General features: G+C 39.1%; 1 protein-coding gene across 4 annotated transcripts in view; it reads left to right on the plus strand.

The window, feature by feature from the left end:
• Window positions 1-23,818, plus strand: part of PIGN (phosphatidylinositol glycan anchor biosynthesis class N) — a 106,636-nt gene that overhangs the window by 10,652 nt on the left and 72,166 nt on the right. For all 4 annotated transcript variants that reach the window (XM_040586652.1, XM_040586654.1, XR_005826868.1 and 1 more), the window contains 6 exons: window positions 5,137-5,396; window positions 9,334-9,455; window positions 10,622-10,720; window positions 15,414-15,520; window positions 21,455-21,579; window positions 22,821-22,951. In XM_040586652.1, the coding sequence (XP_040442586.1) occupies window positions 5,170-5,396; window positions 9,334-9,455; window positions 10,622-10,720; window positions 15,414-15,520; window positions 21,455-21,579; window positions 22,821-22,951 (811 nt within the window). In that variant the 5' untranslated portion in view covers window positions 5,137-5,169. Of the gene's footprint in view, window positions 1-5,136; window positions 5,397-9,333; window positions 9,456-10,621; window positions 10,721-15,413; window positions 15,521-21,454; window positions 21,580-22,820; window positions 22,952-23,818 lie in introns of those variants that run through there.

A 23,818-nucleotide genomic window follows, 5' to 3' on the forward strand; every position in this document is an offset into this window, starting at 1 on the left:
AATACTGTGTAGATAAGGATGTTTCCTACTAGGGCAGGTGCATAGACAGTGCTAGCTCTGTGCCTAAAAGGCATGAGAGTAGACACTATAGGTTTGAGGCATGTCTGAGCGCTCAAATTTTACTGGGTTATCTACTTTCTCCTCTTCCCAGCCAGAAAAGCATGTCACAAGGCTTCTGGGCACCAGGAGTTTGCTACTGATGCTTCCATTTGCAGTTCCTCCTGATGCTGATAGGCCTGTCAGAACATCTGTGAGATCCTGTTCAGCCTCTGGTTCCCCCATTGGACCTGCAGATTCATAATGGCTTTTGAACCCTCCTGTCAAACAGTGATGCAAAAGCACAAAAGGGGAAGAAAAGAGGAGTGGAAGAGATCTCTGGGTGGCAGAGGACTTGATGGGTGAAGATCTGTGCATTGTCAAATTTAGAGGTGCTGTCAGCTAATTCCAGCTGTTCTTGTGCCGGTTGTGTGGGAGCTCTATTGACTGCTAAGTGATGTTCTCTCCTTGGACTTGGAGTCTGAGACCTTACATTGCATCTTTGAGAACACAGATCAACTGATTATTCCACTCTTCTTGGAAACGGGTGGGGGGAAAAAAGGGTGTAATGCTAGAGCATACCATAGGGAGAAAAAACCCAGGTGTCCCAGGAGATCTACTCTGAAGTTTTTCCACATCTCTTGTTTTTCCTAGATCTCCTTTTTCTGACTCATAAAGATCATGTCCAGATCTTGTAAGGAAAAGGGTATTTTCAAGATAAATATTTAGCTTTCCCTCTCCATGTCAATGACCCCTCATGCAAGAGTGCAATGGAGGAGAGATGACCACAACTCTCCAATTTATACCTGAAGTGAGATCCATCTTCTTTTTCTGTTCATGCCACAAATGTTTGTAGCTGCAATTACACAGCATAAATGCTATTTAGCATGGATCCTCCTTTCCTACAGAGGTCTATTCACAAATCCCAGAGGTCCATCTTTTACCTTCACTGTCTTCCTTGATGGTTTACCTTTCATGGCTCAGTGATTCATGGTAATTACCTTTCATGGCTCAGTGATCCACGGTAAATCAACTTTCAATAGTAGGGTTCCGAGGGATGGGTGGGTGGTCCAAGAAGACATGTCTTTTTCCTTGTTGCCTTAACATCGTAACGTAATGCCTTAACAGCATGCCTTAACAACATAATTGAACTAAAGACTTCATATCAAGTAGCTAGAAATGCATGGACAACTTAGCTTGTTCCACAGTAAAAAGAAAGGTTCCTAGGTTTAAGAAGCTCGCATACCTGCAAATGTGAATTCAAGTGACTTTGGCATTCCAAATTAGGGAAGAGGGTTGTCCTCTGATTTGCAGGACATACGTTCTAAGACTTGAAATCCAGAAGTTTACAATCAAATGTCGATAGCAAAATGCTGGTGATCTGGCTTTGTTAGTGCTGTCAGCCTTAACCTATTTTGCACCCTCATTTTTCTTGCCTGCGTAGGTGCAAACTGATAAAGACTTCTGAATAAACCAGCTGATTTTGCTTTCTTTGACTTCCTGTCTTGCTGGCTTTTTTTCATTAAAAGAACTGTGTGAGGTACCAGTTGGTAGCAATTCAGGTAAAAAAAACCAGTATCAGCTGAGACCTGGTTCTTCACAGTGATGGATCATTTAGACAAGCTCTTTCTCAAAATGCAAACTGTTTTTTATATGGGAATGGGGCCATTTCAGCCTGTCATTCAACTGTCTTCCACCTGTATCATAGACCAGGGTACTTGTAAATTCCGAGGGGTCTAGTGAAGGCCTTTTTTAGAAAGGGAATACTTCATTAATATCTATGTCTGTCTGTTTCCAGATGTTAGTATTTGTCAGGCTTCTGATAAGTAATTTTGTAATTCAGTTAATATGAACAACTGAATGTATTATATTTGTTACAGTTCTGTCTGCAGTAGGGTGCCTCGGAACCTGGTCCATACATACGGCGGTTGCAGTGTCTGTCACAAGCAGCATGCCTAGGGGATCCCTCTGGCTGTCTTCATCCCTAGGAAGAACTTTCTGGAAAATTAACTTGCCCATTTTGATTCATGTTGCCATAACTTTTAAGCAAACAAATGTTTCCACATCATGGGTGAAAACAGAAAATGCTGCACTTGAGGACCCAAGCCTTGCTCTTCCCCTGAGCATCATCTCTGTTTGATAGGACTAAGTGCACAGTCGTTCTTTTCTGATACAGTCTCATTGCTCTGCTTTGTCAGATCTCTCCCGCTTGCCTTGTTCATCTGTTAAGGGGGATCTCTGCAAAAAATGTCATCCATGTGCCAGCTTGCTTTTCTTTTGCCTTTCTCAATGGTCAAATATGTATCAGTATTGCAGGCTGAGAAGAAGAAATGGGGATGTGCTCCAGGTGGCATAGCATATGCTGAGAGAAAGTAATACTGAGATGGGAATAGATGGGCCTGTGGAAAGTTTGGTCCAAAAAAGCCTGGTCTTGGAGGGCTAGAATGGGTGCTTTGGATTGGAAGTCCCAGAGAAACACAGACAATGATAAAGAATTTCCTTTCCCAATGAAAATCAGTTACTCAAAATGCTTTGTTCTTTGATGATACTTCGGATGTTTGAAGAGGATGTATTTCACAAATCAGCTGTCTTAAGGCACTTTGGGCTGACAAAGACCAAGTTTAGTTGTAACTTGATCAAGATGAAGATGTGTACAAGGTCACTGGTACCTCTCTGGAGTTGCTGTTGACTGTATTTAAACTTTGTTCTTTGAGTTGGAGCCTTCTCTAACCACAGATGAGTGCCTGTTTGCAACACCTTACTCAATAGTTTAGTAGTTTGAAAGCAAGACTGCTGTTCAGAAAGGGTACCAGGTGCCATTCTGGCATTCAGCTGAGATGCACTTATACCTGTGGGAAAGTATTTGTAAGCCTGAGGATAGGATAATCTTCACAATCCTATGTCACAGTGATGATGCACAAAGTCATACGTTGAAGGAGCAATGTAAGCTAAGCTAGGGGCAATAGGAGGGGCTATGAGGGATGTGGCAGAAGCAGGTGCTCTGGGAGCTGCCTGTCTTGAAATCATCTGATGGTGATGGACAGTTGAATATGTTGTGCCCAGATGAATAGTCTAGAGTAGTGTAGTCAAACTGTCGTTGCAAAAGGAAGTGTGATTAAAAAAATTAATTCTGTAGATCACTATGGTCTAAGATGACATTAAATTTGAATTGTGTTGATTGCACTCTGCTGCAAGAAAGAGCTCAGGCCTGGGGAGAGTTAAAGCAAAGAGAAATAGCTAGTACTGAAAAAAGATTAGGTTACTACTACTTTAATTAGAATTTAGAATATGTTAAGCTATAAATTGTAGCACTGGGAGTATACAACAGCAAGTATCTGATCGAAGTAACTGCTTTGTTTAGTAGGTTGTTTAGCCTCATCAGTTCAAGGCATGAATAGTTTGGATTCTCTCATCAAACACAACAACATCAAAAGAAAAAGCCCTATGGAAAATAAAACTGATTAGATAAAATGAGGTCTGGCATCAAACTTAATGGTATTTCTGTGACTGTTTTCATGTATTTAAATTCATGCAGGAACCCTGGGTGCTTAAAAATAAAAAATAAAAATACTGATGTTTACAAATACTGCAAGTGTTAGAATCTCACTTGTAGACATAGAAGCTTGTAAATTCCTTATTAATGAAAAGTTTTTCTTTGATCACTTAAGTATGACTACTATGTGTCTCTTTGAAATGTTGTATTTAGTTATCTCTATCTTGTTATGTGATTTTTCTCTCCAAATCTATAAAATGAGCAATTACTATATTCATGTTTCTGATTAGGATTGGAGTTGTTGCATCTGTAGGGAAAATGGGTGGAATTGGAAGTTATGGTTAAGTTGCATACAGATCTAACTTTCTTTGGGTTAGTAAGGGGTGTGGGGGGGGTTCTTTGATTTTCCTGGCCCTTTAATTTTTTTATTTTAAAAAATATCTTTCAGAGTTTTGATCAAAGTTAAGGTTATGTTGTAGTGAAACCTTCTTTCTTTATTTGATATGAATAATAGTCTTACTGCATGGTGGCTGTCTCTGTCCAGCTACTGGAATTCTCAAAGGAACAGGATATACTTATGTATTGTCATTTAGAAGTGCTATCTAGGTTCTGAAACTAAAGAGTGTGTGTTTACATAGGTAATTGAGTATCTGAACCTTCCAGTCTGTTAGGAACATCTGTTGCTAAATTGGTGAGTGGAGGTGTTTTGTTAAGGTTGGTAATTAGCTAATATTTAAATAACTAATCCAGCAGCCTGGACAGCATAAGTACTTTGTCAGAACTGAGCCTCTCTCAGTCTCACATCCCACACTTACCTACTATACGTGTTTGTGTTGCCTTCAGCAGACATCATACGAGGCCCTCGGTACACACGGCAGACACATAAATTTCCAGTGTACCTGTTATTAAGCATGTTTTTTTATCTAACCTGACTTAAGAGGATGACAGGGTAAAAAAAAATTCGGAAAGGGAGTATCATTGTTCATGAAACATAGTTCTTCAGCTGTTGTGCTTTTGTCACTTGTTTTGTCACAGAGGAATAGTATTTTGCACTCAGCAGAGCATCTTTATTCCTTTAAAAGAAATTTTCTGTTTCTAGGCAGAATACGATGAACCCAGACTTGATAGTAAATTTAGGAAAAGCAACTTGGGTTGGATGTTTGCTATAGGATGGCTTTCCCTAGCTGTGTTTGGCTGGCGTTTGCTGGACCAGACCTCAGCACTGTCAGGCAATCAGCCGGTAGAGGGTAGTATGTTCATAGAGACGTTACATTGTCAGAGTCTTCTGTCACTGATGTAGGTAACAAAAACCTGCTGAATATCAGACAAACTGGCTTGATTCAAAGGTCTTTTAAAGCCATCTGATACCCCACTAAATATTAGAGATGAGTTGCGGAGACATAATGACTATCTGAAAGTCTGAATTAGCCATGCAGTGACTTTTTTTTTACAAAAACTGCTGGGAAAAAGCTTGTTGAAAGTAGAGATTGGGTATGGATCCTGGGTAATGACTGTGACTGCAGTACTCCCATTCTATTACAAATGAAATAAATACCGTTTCTGGCAAATCTCATCTGCCTAACTTTATTTTTCTCATTCCTTCTCAGTGTTGGACTTTGCCTTGCCACCCTGGTGTTATCATGGCTATACCAGTCTTCATACTCGCTGGTCTCCTTGTGCATTGTGTGTTCTTGGTCTCCATTTTTGACATCTACTTCAGCTCTCCCCTGGTTCATGGTATGACTCCTCAGCGGACTCCACTGCCACCTCCAGCAAAACGTCTTGTACTCTTTGTTGCTGATGGTCTGCGGGCAGATTCATTGTATGAATTAAACAGCAACGGTACACCACAAGCACCTTACCTGCGGTAAGTCAGTCTGAAAACACTACTGATCCAGAAGTTTTTGCTTCTGGAGGCAGCTCTATAGACGTAATGTTGGAAAGAGAACAAGAGGAACAACAGCAGCTCTAGAAATGCCTGAATTTGAGTTGGTGGTCAACCATGAACAGAGTACATTCAATCAATGTTGTCCTCTGAAAACTACAGCTAGCCAGTTATTGAGACGAGTGTGAACTTCCTCCATTCACATCAGCATGGTATCAATTCTGAAGCCTAACAGAGTCGTTAATTTAAACTGCTTCCTGGATGTTCAGATTTGGAGTAGTAGTTCATTAATGTGCTTGTTTTATAATTCTAAGCTACTGATGAAGCCTTCTAAGGAGTGATTAAAGAAGATGGCCTGAATGGATTTAACAGCAGGCTGCCACTTTGTATTTGTTCCACCCTTCCTGCACGCGTGACCCTGCTGCCTCGTTGTGCTCTCTAGTGTGTGTCTGGTTGCTTAATGGAATGATTTGGTGTAAGATTGTGAAAAACTAATCCTGTCAAAAAAGAATGTTAAAAGTCTTATCCTTGAGTGCTTAAAACTAATTTTCACCAACCTTCCCTGTTTCCTTATATCAAGATAATTATTTCATCATAAGACAAATAATTTCTTAGACTAAAAAAAGTGGACAGTATTAAATAAGAGTACTTTAGTATAATAGCTCTGGTCTGGCTTGAATGTCAGAGCAAACCCAGATAATCAATCATCTGAAGCCATTAGGGTGTTTGCAGTCTGCTACAGAAATCTGAGGAGTCCTTGCTACAGCACTTGGCAGTTTATATGTGATTATTTGTACCCGCTTCCCCTGTTGTTAGTGTTTTTGTAAGGTGCTGTCTGCCACTGGCAGATGTCTGCCACATCAGTGTGAGTTTTGCATGTTGTCTTTTAGCAGTGGACTTCACACTTCCTCCAGAGCAGATTCTTCTAGCAGTAAAACTGTTGGTCTCTTGCACCATGAACAAAGGGTGAATGCTGTAATGGCCCCATCACTAGGAGCAGTGGTGGGTCGTGGCCAGGAAGCTACTAATGGATATTTTTGCCATTAAGTGGTACGAGGTTTTCAGTTTCAGCCATTCAGCATTATCACGCCTATCTAGAAAGAAAAAGTTAAACCATGTGTTAGCTTGGCCAGTGTTGGGAAGTTTACACTTTTGCTGTCTCTGTTTTACCTTGTTTTTGGAATTACAAACTTCATATTTCAAAATCTGTAGAAGTAAAACATGGTCACCTGCACTGAAAGGACCTGGGTGAATGGAGGGGAACTCCCATGTAACAAGCAAAGGTGCTTGTAGGTCACCCAGTGAAATACAATGCCAGTAGAGGTTTGAAGTGCCATCTGTATTTCTGTCATTGTCTTTCATTCCGCATATAAATACATAAGTGTGTGAACGTGTGTAAGTGAGAGATGATGAAAAGAAAAAACGTGGCATGTCATACCCTCTGAAAGGTGGGAGTGTCAGGCAGCCCAGGGCCTGTCTGCAGGTCTATTACATGTACTGCTGCAATTTCGAAGGAAAAGACTTAGTGCTTTGTCATTAACTCTTTGAGCTACACAACTTCTGCAAGTTAAACTTAAAAGCAGGTCAACAAGATGAGATGTTGGTTGCTGGAAACTTTTTATTCCACAAAGTTATTTTTTGAGGTTTCCTTTTTCAATAATATTAACCCAAAGTATATGCAGTTTAATGTAAAGTTCATTTTTTTGCACATTCATTCCTAAGGGACTGAACAGTTGGCACTTAACTGTTTTATAGTTTGTCTCATCCAGGTGGAGCACTTTGGGAACTACTGTGGTGTTAACAAGGAAAGATTATCGTTAAATAAGCAAGAACCATTCTTGTAGCAATGTGCTATAAATAAGGCAAAATTTTAGTAGGTATGTAAAATTAATAGTAAATATCCATTAGGCTTAGAGCAGATTTCTGGCTGATGTATGCTAAGTACCTAGTCTCTTCTCTTACATAGACTTTTTTCAAGAATATTTGTTTCAGCAGTGTTGTGATAGTTGTGAGGGATGGTAGGTGGTCTGAATTGCTGTGGTGGTGGTGCTGATTTTGGGGAAGATGTTTTCTTCATTGCCTGTCATGTTTCAGCTGTATTACTATACCGTGTTCATATTCATCATTGTTATTATGGGTAGCTAATGTTTATACTGTCAAGGAAATTAGTTTTTTTAAACAGTTCTTCTGAGTAAAAGGCTTTGAAATAATGCAAAATAGCTAAGTGAATTTTGAACAGGTAAATGACAATATCTAGCTATATTTTTTTCTGCTTGGTATGTATTATTGCTGACTTCAGATCCTGCAGTATAGCCCCACAAAAGAAAAGGTAAAGGATTACTTTCCAACTCAATAGAAATCAAACTCTAATTAAAAAATTTTCCTACCTGTTTTGACAATTAAGTGTGAGGGCCAAAAGTGTTTTGGTTTTGTCTTAAATCCTCCACTAACGCTGGTGGAGAAATACATTTTGATCAGCGTCTTTGTTGAGAATAAATTAGAAATCATCTTAATACTTAAATTCTCTTTTCAAATTAATGCTTTTTTAAGTACAACTTGTCTTAAAACCTAATGGAGATGAGAGCTAGAAATAACGTGTAAGAGTGTTATATCACCTTTTATATTTTTCACTGCAATATTTGGGCTATTCCAGATAGACCTGTGAGCTTTGAAGTAGGCCTGACAACGCGAGATCTAGGATGAGTTAAAAAACCCCAAACAAGTAGCAAACTGAATCTGGCAAGCTTAGAGTGGAGCCTGACATTTTAGGTTGTGGTTTGATTCTTACTTCATTAGTGAGAAATATATTTAGAGCTGAGTGTACAGATCTTGTAGTTAACAGCTGTATAAAATCTCTGTTAAAGTTACAAAGCATGAACTTGGGCTAAAACACATCTGATAAAAATACAGCAAATTTTGTAGCTTATATAATGGACAACAAAAATACAGTTTCCCAGTAATTTGTCTCTTAAAAAATGCTTTGAATTTGTTCAGAAGATTCTGCTGCTTTTTTCCTAAACATTAGTATAAGGTATGTCCTGGCATGTTTTGGGGTTTTTTTTCTTTATTTCTCCCCTTGCTCTGGCAGTGGGCAGTGAATTTCAGAAGATGGAGACAAGAAAACAGCATATGGTAATGCTCACCACTTGCTCTCCGACAGGCTCCAGCTGTTCATATCTTTAGCAGATGAGAGTAGTTTATGAGGCTGTTTCTTACCCTTGGGCTTTGTCCTCTATTTTCTTTGCTTTTTATCTGCTATAACTATTGTATGTGCATCATCCCTAGACAATTTCTGTGTATGTGGTGAGAAGGCATTCTCCTTCACTTTGGTGTGATTGCAAAAGATGCAAGGTTTACTTAAGTTTTCTCCATGTTGCTGAAATGATTTGCACCTTAGATTTATGTGGTTTTTAAATTCTCTTGGTGCTGGCTTCCACTATTCAGCACAGATAAAGGTAGACATGTTCACAAGAACTAATTATAATTGAGCATATTTAATGAGTAAAGAAGATTGAACTAGATACTTTTAAGCTAAATGGAAAGAAGAAGGAAAAGTAACACCATGCAGAAACAATCTGTTAGGAGAGAAAAAATTATAGCAGAAAGCAGCAGAAAAAAATGGTATGTTAATTTTAAGTGTATTAGAACACGAGCTAAACTCATCTGTTAGTAGTGCTGATGGGCCACAATACTAATGTTCTCTGTGGGGCATTACAATATAGAACTACTTGCAGGTTAATGTTCCGCTTGTTTTGCTGCACAGCAGGTGGTAGTGAAAATCTGGTTTAGTCTGTTGTTTTGTTGTGGGTTTTTTTTTTTTGCATTTCCTGCCTCACATCTACCTGTCACACTTTTTATCTGCAATTCATTGTACTTTCAAGAAGTCATAAGCATTAACTGCCTTGTATCCTGTTTTCAGGGGTATTCTAGAAAATAATGGCAGCTGGGGAATCTCTCACACCCGGGTCCCAACAGAATCCAGGCCAGGGCATGTTGCGCTTATAGCTGGATTTTATGAAGATGTCAGTGCAGTTGCTAAAGGTATGCTGGTCCTAAAGCTTTGAACACTGTCGTCCACAGTAAGGTGTTCCGGTGATGTGCTGGGTTTCTAGATAATTCCTTATAGATACCTGCATAGTGGTTTGTATACCGAGATTATATGGGGGGGGAAAAAAATTAGGATGAATTTCCCACTCATTATTGATAGCTGTGAAAATAGCTTATGCAAATTAGTATGTTGTAACATGGTAGACTTTAGCACCCTGAGTGTAAAAGCAGAAATATTTTATGGATTGACATCTTCATGCAACAGAGTTTTTAACTATCATTTGGGATGTAATGGGAGATGGCTAAGTAGATGCTGCAAACAGAAGTGAACTGCAGTGTCTTAGCTGAACCATTGCTAGATTAAGTTGGAGAATCAGCAGCAAAATAAAGCAAAATAACCCAAGTATGCTCTTTGTCCAGAGCTCACTGTGTCCTGTGTGCTTGGTGGTTAATAATGTGGAATGAGCCTTTGTTTTACTGATTTGGTCTTTTGTGTGGTCCTCTTCCTCTGGCAGGCTTCCAGGCCCAAAGACTTGTGATGCTGTGTGTTGGTTTGGGGGGGGGGGGGGGGGGAGCGTAAGAGGAATTTACTTGGTCTTATCCATGTTCCTAATCAAAAGGTTCTTCTTTCTAACATCTGCTACAAATGCAGCATTGGCAGGAATTGCTGTTAAGAGCATCTCTATTTCTGTCAGCTGCCTTGTCATGGAAATGGAAGATCTTGAAGGTTTTATTGTGATGAGGTGGAACATGACTGCTGGACATAGGATATATGAGTGTGTAATTTACGCTTAAAATGCTAAAAGCTGAGTTCAGACAATAGGGGTTTTAGAATTCAGGATAATTTTAGCTGTTTAGAAGGTAAACCAGCTGTGTGTTTTGTCTGTTTGAATCCCTGCATAATGAGTTTGGCCTAAGTTTTCAGCTGTTTCTTAATGGATGGGGGACTAATTGCAAACAGCTTGAAATGGAGGTAAAACCAAGACTTGCAAAGTCGTGTTCATTGTGAAATAATGTAAGGAAAGCTTTAAACCAAAAAGAACCCCAAAAAACAAACAAACAAAAACTCTAAACAAACCATTTTGCATGGACTATCACACTTAGCAGTCAATGAGATCTTCTGGCAACCTCATTTAAATCCAGGTATGTTTGTTTAACAGGATGGAAGGAGAATCCAGTGGAATTTGACTCTGTCTTCAATGAAAGTAAATATACTTGGAGCTGGGGAAGCCCAGATATTTTGCCAATGTTTGCAAAAGGTAAGGTTTAAATTTTGTGAATTTGTAACACATAGTTATCAGGTAGTAAAATAAAGACACTTAAAATTTTTGGGTTCAGGAAGAAGGTGATTCAAGTATTTCCAGGTTGTATGTTTGTGTGTACCTGATTCCTAGTTTGTGAATTCAAGACTGGCTGGAAAGAAAGAAGCACGCTTTCAAAAAGGTTATCCCTATCTGTTACTCATCCATTTAAACAGGACTTACCTAATTCTATCAGCGTGCTGAAGGATGCATGCTGTTAGTTAAAAGGACCTAATATTTTTTCTTTAGCTGAAGTTTAAATTAAAGCTCTTGTTTGCAAGCCTGCAGCTGGGGTTTTTCTTCCTCTACATGCAACTCCCAGTGAGTTGGGTGATAGAACTGCAGGCATGCTTTTTGAGTGTCTGAGCTGGAGAAGTAGATTTGGTGGGTTATCCTGCTTCCACTCCAGAATAATGCTGTGTAAAAACAAGAACTGTATGCAAGTAGGGATTGCCTGGTACTATTCATGAAGATGAGGTCTTTTCCTATGGTGTGCAGTGCGTTAGTCTTGTCACCCCAGTGCAATTGGTCTTTGAGCATGCAGAGGTTGCTGAGCAACACCTGAAACATTTAAAGGGCCTCCAAGTTTCTTTTTGTTTTGTTCTTGGAAGAATGAGGGCATATACACGCTTTCCCATAATCTTGGAATAAAACAGTCTGAAGTGAAAAGGTGACAAGCTAGGGGCATAAGCTGCTGTTCTGTCCTAAGTATTGGCACTGGTGAATCAGAGAAATGTGATAGGGTAGGAGTAGAATCTATACTGGTTTAGGAAAAGTGTAGATCATATTTCTCATGATGATTCTTGAACTCTTTCTGAACTCCAATCTGAACTTCTCCCCTCCTCCTGATAGTCTTTCCCCTGTGCCCCTGTTTTCTGTTCTTTGCTTGAGCCTTGTGAGTTTGTAGTAAGATGTAAAAATATCTCCTGATAATTTCCCATGACCTCAGATTACAGCTTGTATTTGGGGATATTGTAATGGTGACTGGGGAGAGGGGAAAGGTAGTACACTGCCCTTGCACAGATTATTTACATTTTTGGAGATATGTTCTTGGGAAAATATTTGAGGAATTCAAGAATTTCCCAGAGCCCTGTCCTCCTACTAGTTTTGTTTGAGTAAGAAGATAAGCAGAGGACTTGGAATCAGCTTTGATGTTATCTGGAGGGATGTGCAAGGGTAACATCATACTCTTGTTGTGTGTTTTGATATGGTTTGTTCTAAGTAGCATCAACAATGGAGCTTTCTTTTGCAGGGGGAGGGAAATCCCCAGAACTGAGAAAGGTTTGGTGCAGCACTGTATCCAAGAAGTAGATGCTGTATGGGAAAATGAATCATAGTTTCTCATGATGGAAAGGTAGATTAACTTCCTGCAGTAGAAAAAGGTGTTCCCCCTTCTTCCAAAGAAGAGAAGTTTTATAATACAGAAGGGAATGGAATCAAGTGTGTGTTCTTTGCTTTTACAAAAAAAGCCAAAAAGGAGATAGGGGAGCATAGCTTAATTTCTGTTGCTCTTTCCATGTTGTAAATTAGTGAGGTCACAGGCTCTTCTTGTTTGTAGTTTATCATGCCAAAATGTTCAGAATTGTATTAACTGTTTCACTGCTTCCATCAGATGATGCATAAAGAGTGTATACTACTTGCTGGGTTTTGGGAAGGAGAGAAAAATCCTGTCATTGTCTATGTTCTTCAGGTCTTTTTCTTGTCACAAAAGAAATATTTCAGTGAAATGTTTGAGGATTCTATAGAGAGGGTAAATAAAATGCTCACAGTTCTCTTTCAATATCAAAATAGGTACGCATGAAATCTAAATTTATCAGGCGTCTCAGTGACTGTCTGATTAGTGTTTTAGTCTGAGAAAATGTCTGAAGTGCCTTTGGAACTGGTGTGCAATTTACTGAAGTCTTAAGCAAAATTAAAAAGAGTTAGTTTCTAATAGTTGAACTTACTTAAGTTACACAAGTTCAGTGTGCTAGTTTTAACCTTATTTTCTATGATATTTTTAGATTATGACGTTGAAATTAACTGAAAATAATGTACTTCGAAAACGCCTCTTTTCTTTCCAGAATGCTTCTTAAAATTTTGAGGTTTGCTTCTAGGCTTGCCAGAATTTGAGATTTGATGTGAGCAGTCCAGTTCACATTTGTCATGGGTGTAGGCTGGAGTATAATCCAGTGTTGAATGCCATGCTGAGAAAGGAGCTGAGGCTGTTGCTTCTGTTAACGGAGGTAGATATTAGTCCGTTGCACCCAGGTTGCCATTTGTTCCACAGGTTCCTTTTCTCTGTCTTTGTAACTAGCAGCAAGGCTAGGGTTTAGCTTGAGTATGAAGAAGGGTATTGTCAAGACCATGGGAACAACTAGGACAAACTTTTGCCAGGGTTATTCTGGACAGACAGATGGCTTGGTCTCCTCTTGTTCCTACAGCACACCAAGAAAAATGCAGAATTTCTCACGTTCCTCAGCTGGCTGTGTTTGATGACAGTTCTCTGATGCCCGTACTCTGTCAGCTCAGTGTCTGACTGTTCTCGGCCTTCATTCTTTCTTCCCCCCCCCGCTTTTTTGACTGCAAAATTTGCTAGCAAAGGTCTCCTGCTGGTCTTGGCTTTGATCCATGAAAGACTTGTCAGACGGGACCTGCCTCACTACCAGAGTGAGAGCTTTACTTTCCACGGGATGTAAATCTTACTGTAAGAGGGTGATAACTTGGTCCCTGATCCTAATATTTGAATAATGATTCTGAGGGTGGGATGATGTGCCAGATGAGTATGCAGTAGGAATAGGTTGTATCTGGTGTATGAGTTTCTGGCACCTCCAGTTATTTTCCTTAGCCTAATGGCAGCACTAAGCCCAGTAGAGCTCTGTGCTCACTTCTGAAGGTTTTCATCTCTGGGTTCCTTCTACTTCTCTGTCCCATCTTTGCTTCCTCATTCACAGACTTAAAGTATTGCGAATACTGTTGTCTACCACCTCTCAAACAACAGAAATCATATTTTGTAACAGTTTGTAAAGTAGGGTTTCTTATTAAAAAAAAAAAATTACAGGCTATGCAGGCGCTCTAAAACTTTCATAGTGTGGCTTCATTTTGCCATTGTTTCTTTTTATAGCAGTGCAGGGTTGGGTGGGTTGGTTTCTTTTTGCTCTGGTAGAAATTAGAAATGGGTAAATAGTAGGTATGTTCCTTTGCCTGGTCTGCAAACTGCATGCTTTCATTTGGCTTCTTTGCTGTGGCACCTCTCAAAGACAGGTCTTCTTGGGTTTGCTGTGACACTGCAGAAAAACAGCACAGCAGCCTACTTTCTTAGACCATCAGTCATCCTGACAGTGATAGCCAGGGCTTATTTCTTCTTTTGAACTCATATATCCACCAGTTGGAACTCCTGAATTCACTTCTTAATGCCTGGAAATATTTGCTTTTCTTTCAGACTGTGAGAGTGCAGTGAGTATTCTGGGTTATAAGTAGTAGTAACATCTCCTGGGGGACAGTGGGGAGTTGCACCAGAAAATCTGTGCCAGCTTTCATCTTCCTGGCCTGAAATACCTGCATTCCTTGTGTGGGTTTGGACGTAATCATGGTTAAACAGCTCCCTTATACTGGGGTGTTAGTTCATTCACAAGCCTGGAAGCTTGCAAAACTGCGTTATATAATTGCAACATCCAGCAAATTGGTTATAGTCTCCCTAGCCATCAACTGATTGAAGAACATTTTCTCCTCTGGGAGTTTACATAGTCACAGTAGAATCCCTGAGCTGTAACAGCTCAGTCATTGACTAAACTATTTCATTAAACCCTGCTGAACTTCAGATCTTTCCAGGACTTCAGAAGTTTACTTTCTTCTGGGTCTTCATCTCCGCCCCACCCCCTTGTCTGCTTTGCTCTCTTGACAGCGCGTGCAGAATGGAATTGCCTTGTCCAGATGCTGTGTTTTCATGTCAGTGGCCCTTGTGTTGTACTTTATGCCTGAACATAGTCCAGTAGTTTTCCCTTTTATATTTTGAATCCATGTTTTAAAGATGCAGACTTTGAATATTGTCTTTCTGAAGTTGTCTGCTTGGCTTTCAATACTGTACTCCTAGGACTGATGTACAGTAACCGAGTTACATCCCTCCTGTTGCCTTCCTTATGTGTCATATATGATATTTTCCTGTTTAAAAGGCCTCATTGATAGGGCGTTATCTTGTATGATTCAGTTTCGCAACCAAAAGCTAAGTACATTTTCTTAAACAAGACACCACCCCCCCCCAAAACACGTGTTCAAACAAGGCTCTTAATGTGTAGCTTCCTCTGTTACAAGTTGCTCAGTGAAATTCCTTGTTTCAAAACTAAATTCTATTTGATTTGCTTTCACTGGGATTTGTTCTACTCCTGTCTGCTTTTTCCATACTTTATTTCTTCACCTGGGCATACTGAATAACATTGTTCCCCATTCATCTGGGGTGCTGATAAGCTAAATGTGTTAAAATGGTATCCAGGCTTCATAAAACATATATTATGGGGAAGTTTAAAATAAGGAGAGAACTACTTTGACTTCTCTCAGGATTGTCATTCTTGATAGGCCATTCTACTACTGTGCATTAATATTACTGTGTTTTTGACTAAGAGAAAGGCAAGAAAACTTCCCTCTGTTTCCTATTCCATCTGTATTTTTTTTGCAGGTGCTACTGGGGATCATGTTTATACATTTTGTTATGCAGCGGAAAGTGAAGACTTCGGAGCGCAAGATGCAGCCAAGCTTGACATGTGGGTTTTTGATCATGTTAAGGTGAGTAGAGAATCTCTGTATGCTACCTGTGTATAAAAAAGCACAGCTGGATGTTAACTTTATCATAGAACTAGAAAGTAAGAAATTTTTGAAAGACACATTGCTTGGGGTCATTATTAAAAATTGCTTGAATCAATTGCCATGACTAGTGTAATGGAAGCTTAGAGGAAGTATTTGTCATTCAATGCTAATAAAAGCCCCAACATTTATAAAGTACCCATGAAAACATTCTTGGCTTTTCTTTATCTTAAATTTGCATATAATCTGAAACCCCTCTAGGAGTACTACAGACCGTTTAAAATCTTGAATATGATTAGTTAAGGATTTTATAACAAGTATTATGGTGTGGCAGAAACGGTAAGTCTTCATTATGAGGAAGAAATAGACAATATTAATGACTTAAAATTTGTCAGGCTTGTACCCGCCATAATTACAGTGTGGCAGGTTCTGATGCACGTAGCTGATGGCTCATTATCTACTGTGGGTCATGCTATCTATGCTGTGATGGCTGGAGGAATTATGGCTGGTTTGGGGGTGGGAGGCAGCTTAGGCCCTGAAGCGATGTAACTTGTTCATGTGGTGCTCTGCTCAGCTGACTCAGGTCTGTGCTGGCTCATGACCGCTGTTTTCTGTGCCACTGTCACTGTGAGTATTAATAGTCCAAGGCACACAGTTTCTGATTATTCACATCATTCCATGCTACCTCGCTTGTCTTGGATTAAGAAGTGCTGATAGTGAGTATTGGTGTATAAATATCTGTATCAGTGGAGCAATTAGGTGAGCTACTTTTTGGATCTCATAACAATGTTAATGGAGTTTAGGACTTAATAAAACTTATTCCACAAGATCTCTGCTCTCTATGCATTAACATTAGCATAAATCAGATAAAACCAAATATAAAGCCAAATAAATCAATAAACAAAATCAGTATCTATATTAGGAAGCCAGGCGTGGATCTGCTTTAAACAGTGACGTAGGGTGGAAAAGTTCATTTTAGTTTGCTAATTTTCTAAGGAAGTGATTTGCGGGTGAAAAGATGTACTTTACTAACTGCTATGCTTTCCCTGAATGTGCGAGTTTACCAGGTTCTGTGTTGTAATGTACATGAATAATGCAAATCAAATTAGGTTGTCAATTGCACTTAAGTAGCTGTTGTCTTAAAGTTGACCTGCTGTCATTTGGAGCTGCACAGGTTTATAAGGGTGGTACTATATTTCTTTTACTTCAAAACACCTAATGGCATTTCTTCTTTCAGACTATAATGGTACATCTAATACATATGTCATTACTGATGACTTTTTTTCCTTGGAGCCAGCACCATTATTTTAAAGGCTTATTTTGTCCGTTTAAATTTCATACTGTGAATGGATAGGACTTGATTGACTGGTGTAAAAACATCTATTCCATTAATCATCTCTTCACTTACACATCAATGGTTGCTTCAGGAGCATGAAACTTGAGTCATTCTGCTATTATAACCCAAACAACTCTCAGCTATACTGTTGAGTTTATATAGAACTAACAATGTCAATTTGCTGAAATCTAAATTCTGCTTTGCCTACATTTTTTTTCTTCCTTGGAGTTTTATCTCAAATATTTAACAATATATCATTTAACTCTATTGGGCAGGGTGGTCCCTGGATTTCTGCCTCTTAAGGAAGTAAAAGACACTAACATGTACTCCCTCTCTACTGTGAAGTCAGCAGGTCCCAAGCATCATGAAGGCCACTTGTCGCTTCCTCTGCCCCAAAAAAGATGGGGATAAAACAGAGAATAGCTAACAAATGTTTGGGCTACTAGTGCTGCCACCCTGAAGTTGCTCATTCTCTTAAAAAGCACTAACTAATGATAACTCAGTGGGTCAGGACATAGGAAACTGACGAGGTTTTATTTGTATGGATCAGAAGCAGATTGCTTAAATCATGAGTAGATATCATCTGTGTGATATTAGGTAATTCCTGTCAGGTCTGCTCGTGGTGCAAGGTGATCCTAGTTCCTTCTTGGGAACTTAGAATAAACTCAGTATAAACTAGGCTGGATGGGGTTTATATCTGCAGCTGGGTTAAAAGTCAGTGATTTTAATGTGTGGTAATAGCTTGGGAGTGGCTTGGAGATCCAGATGGGTATGGAGCTGATTGATTATGGGTTTTTTTCTGGTTTTTGGTTCTGTTTTGGTTTTGGGTTTTTTAGAAGCCTTCAGAATAGTTAAGGGGCTGAGTGTAAGTTAGTGTGATGTGGCCTAATGATCCTCAGTTAAATAACCTTTACCTAGATCATACTTTGAGTCGGTGCTAAAGAAAAATTAGGGAGCAAAATACTGGGAGTCCAGGTTAAGTAACAGGAAAAATATGGTCTTTTTTAATGCATTTCTGGTTTTTTAAGTATTAGAAAATATATATATATATTTATAAAGAAGAGCTCTTTGTTGTTTGGGTTTCTTTTTTCTTTTTTTGTTTGGTGGGTAAAATTATTCAAGTTCCAGGAACTTAAGCAGTCTTGGAGGTGAGTCGCAGTAATGGTCTAACCACAACTTATTATGACCACAGGTTAGGATATGCTCAAGATAATCAGTTGATGCCTTCTGATTTAAATGGATATGTAGGTGCAGATGGCATGCTTTTTTTTTTTTTTTTTTTTTTCATTTTGAACACAGTACTTCATTCTTCCTTTGGCCCCGTTCAGACTCTCCCGTCTGTGCAGGCTGGGGGCTGGAGTCCAAAACTGATGTTAAACTTTGAAGCTCTGCAGACACTGCCACAACGTGATGTTTATTTCTGCCAATGGATTTCAATACAGATAGCTCTGCTCTAACTGGCAGCACAATGGTTGAATGATTTATTTTAGATTCTTAGTGTAGGAGTCTTGTGCATGAGCATGCTCAGTTGATATAAACCTGGCATATATACGTTTATCCTGCCTTTTTACATTTATTTTACATCTATAAAGTGGCATAAATATTTAAACTTTTTCATCGGCACAAATCAGCTTTAATCAACCAATTTAACTAAATTGTCCAGGGTTTATGTATGAAGGAGTTTTGTGAAAGGAGAAAGTTTATTTGGTTTCTTTCTCCCTGTACATCCATGCATCAGCAGCTGTTTATCAGATCTACTAAAGGATTGTGCTTCCATGGAGGGCTTTATTTGGGGGAACAAACAGTCCCCAACAATGTATGTTAAACATCTATGGAGTCCATATTTTGTTCAGACCTTGGCAAATCATTATTTTGCTAGACCTTCTAGGTAGTCTCTTTTTTTTTTTTTCATTGCTTTCTCCCATCCAAGGAGTGAGAAGATACTGAAAGATTTCACATAGTTGTAACCAAACTTTTCTTGTAGTATTTTAGTTAGTATTACATTATAATTAACTTTACAGGTAACTATGAATGTTTTAATGGGAAACTTATTGCTGATCTTAGTAAATTGCTTATCAGTTGTAGCCAGGGAATTATTTGTTATTAGTTGCCAGAAAATCATAGAAAAGTTGCCAGAATCATAGAAAAAGAAGGTTGGAAGAAAGCTGTAGTGGTCATTGAGTCCAACTACCTGCATGAAGGAGGTCCAGTTAGAGCAGCCTGCCCAGTCAAGTTTTGAGCATCTTCAAGGGCAAAAATTCAGAAATTCAACAACTTCTTGAGCACCTGTTCTGGTATCTGGCTACAGTCATGGTTTAAAATTTTTCCAGAAGCCTATTTTACTGTAGTTTCCCACATTTCAAACTGAGTTTCCCCTTTTTGCATCACCAAGGGCCTTTGGTTCAATCTTCTCTTCACCCTGCCAGTAGCAGATGGTTGTAGACAGTAATGAGATCTCTCCTAAGCTGTCTTTTCTTGAGACTGGATAAACTGAGTTCTCTCAGCCTCTTTGTTGTTTACTCCTGTCTCTGAAACTTCTTGGAGGCGTTCAGCTTAAATATACAAAGGAGGTAATATTACTAAGTAGAGCAAATAAAAGGGAAACAAAAATGGAGACAGAAAGATATAGCTAACATATAATGGTGGCTTGGAAACAAACTAGTGTTGAGTGGCAGCAGGTCTCAAATTTTTTGAATACTGAGTACCAAAAAGAAGAGGCCTTTAGCTGGTTATGAAGAGATGCAAAGATAGTGCTGGGCAAATGGTTCAGCAATCTCCAGAGCAAAGCCAAGTAGGTTTTGCCCCTGCTGTTTGATGTCCTGCTCACCACCTTTATCAGCCAGAGATAACTCTTTGTGGTGAGCTTCCTATTTGTGGGTTTTTTTTTAGTAAACCGTTTTAAAAAATGTTCCATGGGATAAAGTTTACTATTTGCTTTGGGAAAAGATGCCACATCTTAGTTACACTTGTCTTTTATAATCTCGTTCTTAATTAGCCACAGGTTGGGCAAGCTCCTCTGGCTGCTGCTGCTCTGGGTTACGAGGTGGCTGGGGGAGTGGGGTGGTTTTGGGGTGTCGTGGGGACTCCTTGGGTGGGAGAGGAAAAGCTCAGGCTTTGCCTTCTTTACAACAGTTTCATTTGCTTAATCAGTCCACAGTAGAAAAATATCTGCCTTCTAATGTTTATCTACATTTTACGATTTAATTTCGGGACTTTCCTGTTCATCTGTTTTGATATGTTGTTTCTTTTTATTTAATTAAAAATAAGAAAACATAATTATACTGTATCCTGCAAATTACTGGTGTGCTCTGGAAGGCTTCTTCAGTCAGTGGTCAAATATGTGCAGGTGGACAGACCCCTGTGGGACATGGAAATCTCCATAAAAATAATTATAGTGCTATTGAATGTGATCAGACTTTTTTCTTGTATCTTTGTTTAAAATATCTCTGGACTTTGGTTATGATTTTGTTTGGACAAGAGCTGAAGCTGTGAGTGTGCAAACATTAGTCCATTTGGCTTGTGCATATTCAAGGGGAATAAAAGGTGGGATTGTGTACTGCCATGGTTTCCTGACACAGTTTAGTGTGATACACTTGCTGCCAGTTTAGTCTTCCTCTGGGTACAGTGACTTTTGTTTACACAAGGTTTGAGCTTTAGTTTTTAAGAGCTGCATTGCTGTCACAGGTATCTGGTGGACTGCTCTGCCCTTTGGTGGCAGGAATGGTTCGTTGGCTCTACCAGCATTTTCCCTGGACTCCTGTGTGAAATTCAAAGACATTTTCCTTTATATTAGTGTACTGAAGGCTTCTCTGGATGCTCTTTGAACTAAAGCCCTACCCAACTTTGTTCCCTTGAGCAGTGCTGTTACTAAGGAGATCATGTTGGAATAGCTGTCTGCCTGCATTTTGCATTGCTCTAATGTGGCTGGTCTAACACAGAGTAGCCATGTCAAGACTTATTCAATCTGAGGGGAAAATCCTCCCCTGGCATCTGCCTCAGGGATGCTTAAGTAGGACATGTGCAAGGCAGATGTATGGTCTGTAGTTCATGTATTTGTAAAGCGTATCTTGACTTGTTCTGTTTTAATTTTGTTTCTGCAAACAAGTTGTAGTTGCAGCTCAGTCCTGCAGAACCTGCTTCCAAAGCAAGGTTGAGACCTTTGCTTCTGGCTTGAATTTGATAAATCAATGGAAATGTAAAGTGCTAGTGGTGCTTGGGAGTGCTTCATCGTTGTGATTATACAGGAGGCAAAGAAGGGGTAATATGCAGTTATCTGGTATTTCTGTCTAAAGAAACTCAAAAATCCAAAGAAAAACAAAACAACCCCCCCAAACCCCAACAAAAATAGCCTACAACTTCAAGAGTGTTGCCTTAGATAAGTTGAAACTTTGAACTGACTATACTGATGGTAGTTATCCTCCTAAGTAGTAAATCAGGAAGTAATTAATCTTTCTCTTTTGTTAACTCTGATAACTACTGGTATTTTGACATGAAAACAGCTGCATTTCAGTTTTAATAGGCTGCCCATTGTCTTTTTCCATTGTGTACAGTTTAATATCTTAATGGCTTATTCCATACAGAGCTTCTTTAATTCTTCCAGAAGTAATCAGACATTGTTCTCTGCACTGAATGAAGAGAAAGTGGTTCTATTCCTGCATTTGCTAGGCATAGACACAAATGGACATGCTCATCGGCCAAACTCAAGGTAATTGAGAGATTAAGCATATCTTTCTCATGACTTTTAAACGCATACAGTAACTTCTTTATCAGTGCTATTTATCGAGCCTGAAACAAGGCTTGTAGTCTTGAGGGTTTCTACAATAGGTCATATATGTCACCATGATTACCTATGTTCTGAATTTTGTGGGATTTTCTGTTTTTCAGGTCTCACCTGTAGAAGTGACAGATTTTTGCTCTGGTTATACTCCTGTACTCAAGTCTGATTTCTGGCAGATTGTCTTAGTTATAGTCAACATATAATCTAGAGGATATGTAAGAAATTAGAGTTTTAAATGTAAAATGAAAACAGTTCTTGGATTCCTTGTAGCTGAAATGGTATGGTTGAATATAAATTCAGTAAGCTCAGGAATAGTGGCTGCAAGTTCCAGAATTATGTTTTAGCTTTCCTTAGGACACTTGAACAAAGAGAAGAGTTTAGATTAATAGTACTCATCACCAATTCATCTTGAAGCGTGTTATTTGAAAACTTTTTTTTCATTTCCTTGTATGCTTTAATGTAGGATGTCTTTCTCTTGATCCTTGCATACTTTTTAAAATCTTTCCTTTGATTTCCCACATCATTCCAAAGTTCATACTTGCTTTATGTGTCATTCATTTTGTTATGATTTTTTGAAGATAGACTTTTTAAACTGACTTTAGCACCAGCAATAAATAGAAAATTAGTTGGCTGAAAGTTTATCATGGTCACTTTTTCTAAAAAAAATACAGATTTTTGGTTTAGCCTCTGTTCAACAATGCTCTGAGAATCATCTCAAAACAGTCCGTGCATGGTGAGATCTTTCTTTGCTATCTAGTTACTGGCTTAATTTTTGAATTAAATTTAAATTTTTGAAACTTACAATTTAAGGCATTTAAGTTTTTCCAGAGTTCATTAGTTTTGATTTTCTCCTTAACTTGCCTGATAGCTGTATATGATTACAGTCTTCAGCCAAGGACAGGTCAGATTTTAAATAAAAATAAACATCCATTTGAGACTGTAGTTTCAGGAACCTTCGAAGTGTGCTGTGGCAATTTAGTATCTCACAGAAGACTTAGAGGAGGAGATATTTTACATCTAGGATTCATTTTGTTGTCTTAAGGTTCTCTAGAGGATAAAGCTGTCTATAACCAAAGGACTGGGCATTCTATGACTATTGATAACTTGCTTTATACTAAGTGAGAGAGCCACTTTGAATCTGACAACATTTTTTTTTCATATTCTCCTAGGGAATACAAGGAGAATATTAAAAAAGTTGATGAGGGTATAAAAGAAATTGCTTCAGTGATTGACAGTTTTTATGGAAATGATGGGAAAACTGCATTTATTTTAACTTCTGATCATGGAATGACAGATTGGGGTGAGTATTTTTAAATCTTGAGTCAGCTGAGTTTATAGGTGAGTATCTGGAGTGTAATTAAAGCTCTGTCCCATTGGAAGCTTTGGAGCCCCTGCTTTGATTTGATATCTTAAGTGTCGCTTGTATGTAAAACCCACGCAAATTAGGAAACGGTTAATTGGCTGCAGGGACCCTCATCAGCCCTGTGACAGCTAAGTTGCGTAGCTGGACAGAAAAAAGAAAATTGAGTAAAGCTTAACTCCCTTAGTGGCTGCTAGTAGCGATAAAAAGACCTGAATACTACCTCTGTCAGAGCCTTCCTGCAGAACACCAGCTCAAGGAAGAGGAGATTGTGTTATTTGGCTGTCAACAGCAGAGTTTGTCTTGTTCCAGCCCATGTGGGAGATACAGTTTTCGTTTTGGTGCTCTGGAGCACCTGGGAAAGGTGGTAAATCTGTTCAGGAGCTGGTGAAAAACTTTGGAGGGGGAATCTTTTTGCTTATTTTAGCCTTTTATGCACAGCAGAAAGAATAGGACTGCTGTGTGCTCTTTCTAGAGGACACTGGTGCTGGAAACTAGGCAGAGCAGCTGAGAGTGCAGGAAAGGAGAGCGAGTCAGGTGGCCAGCAAGGCTGGTACCCACAGAATGCATTTGCAAAGGGCATGAGCACAGTGGCCAAATGACTTGGGGCAATTTTGGTGTAACTAGATTCAAGGTAGATGAGTTTACAGCAGTGAACTAATTTAGACCATCTTTTTTCCTTCTTTTTTCAAGAATTTTAAGAACACTCCTGTCCTTGTGTGCAGCCAATGAAAGTGTTAAGTCCCTCTTCCAATGCTGTGCATGTGTTTGTAACTCCTAACTGATACTTTTGAACCAAGGATGCTT

Source organism: Falco naumanni, chromosome 3 (genome assembly GCF_017639655.2).
Source record: "Falco naumanni isolate bFalNau1 chromosome 3, bFalNau1.pat, whole genome shotgun sequence".
Lineage (NCBI taxonomy): Eukaryota > Metazoa > Chordata > Aves > Falconiformes > Falconidae > Falco > Falco naumanni.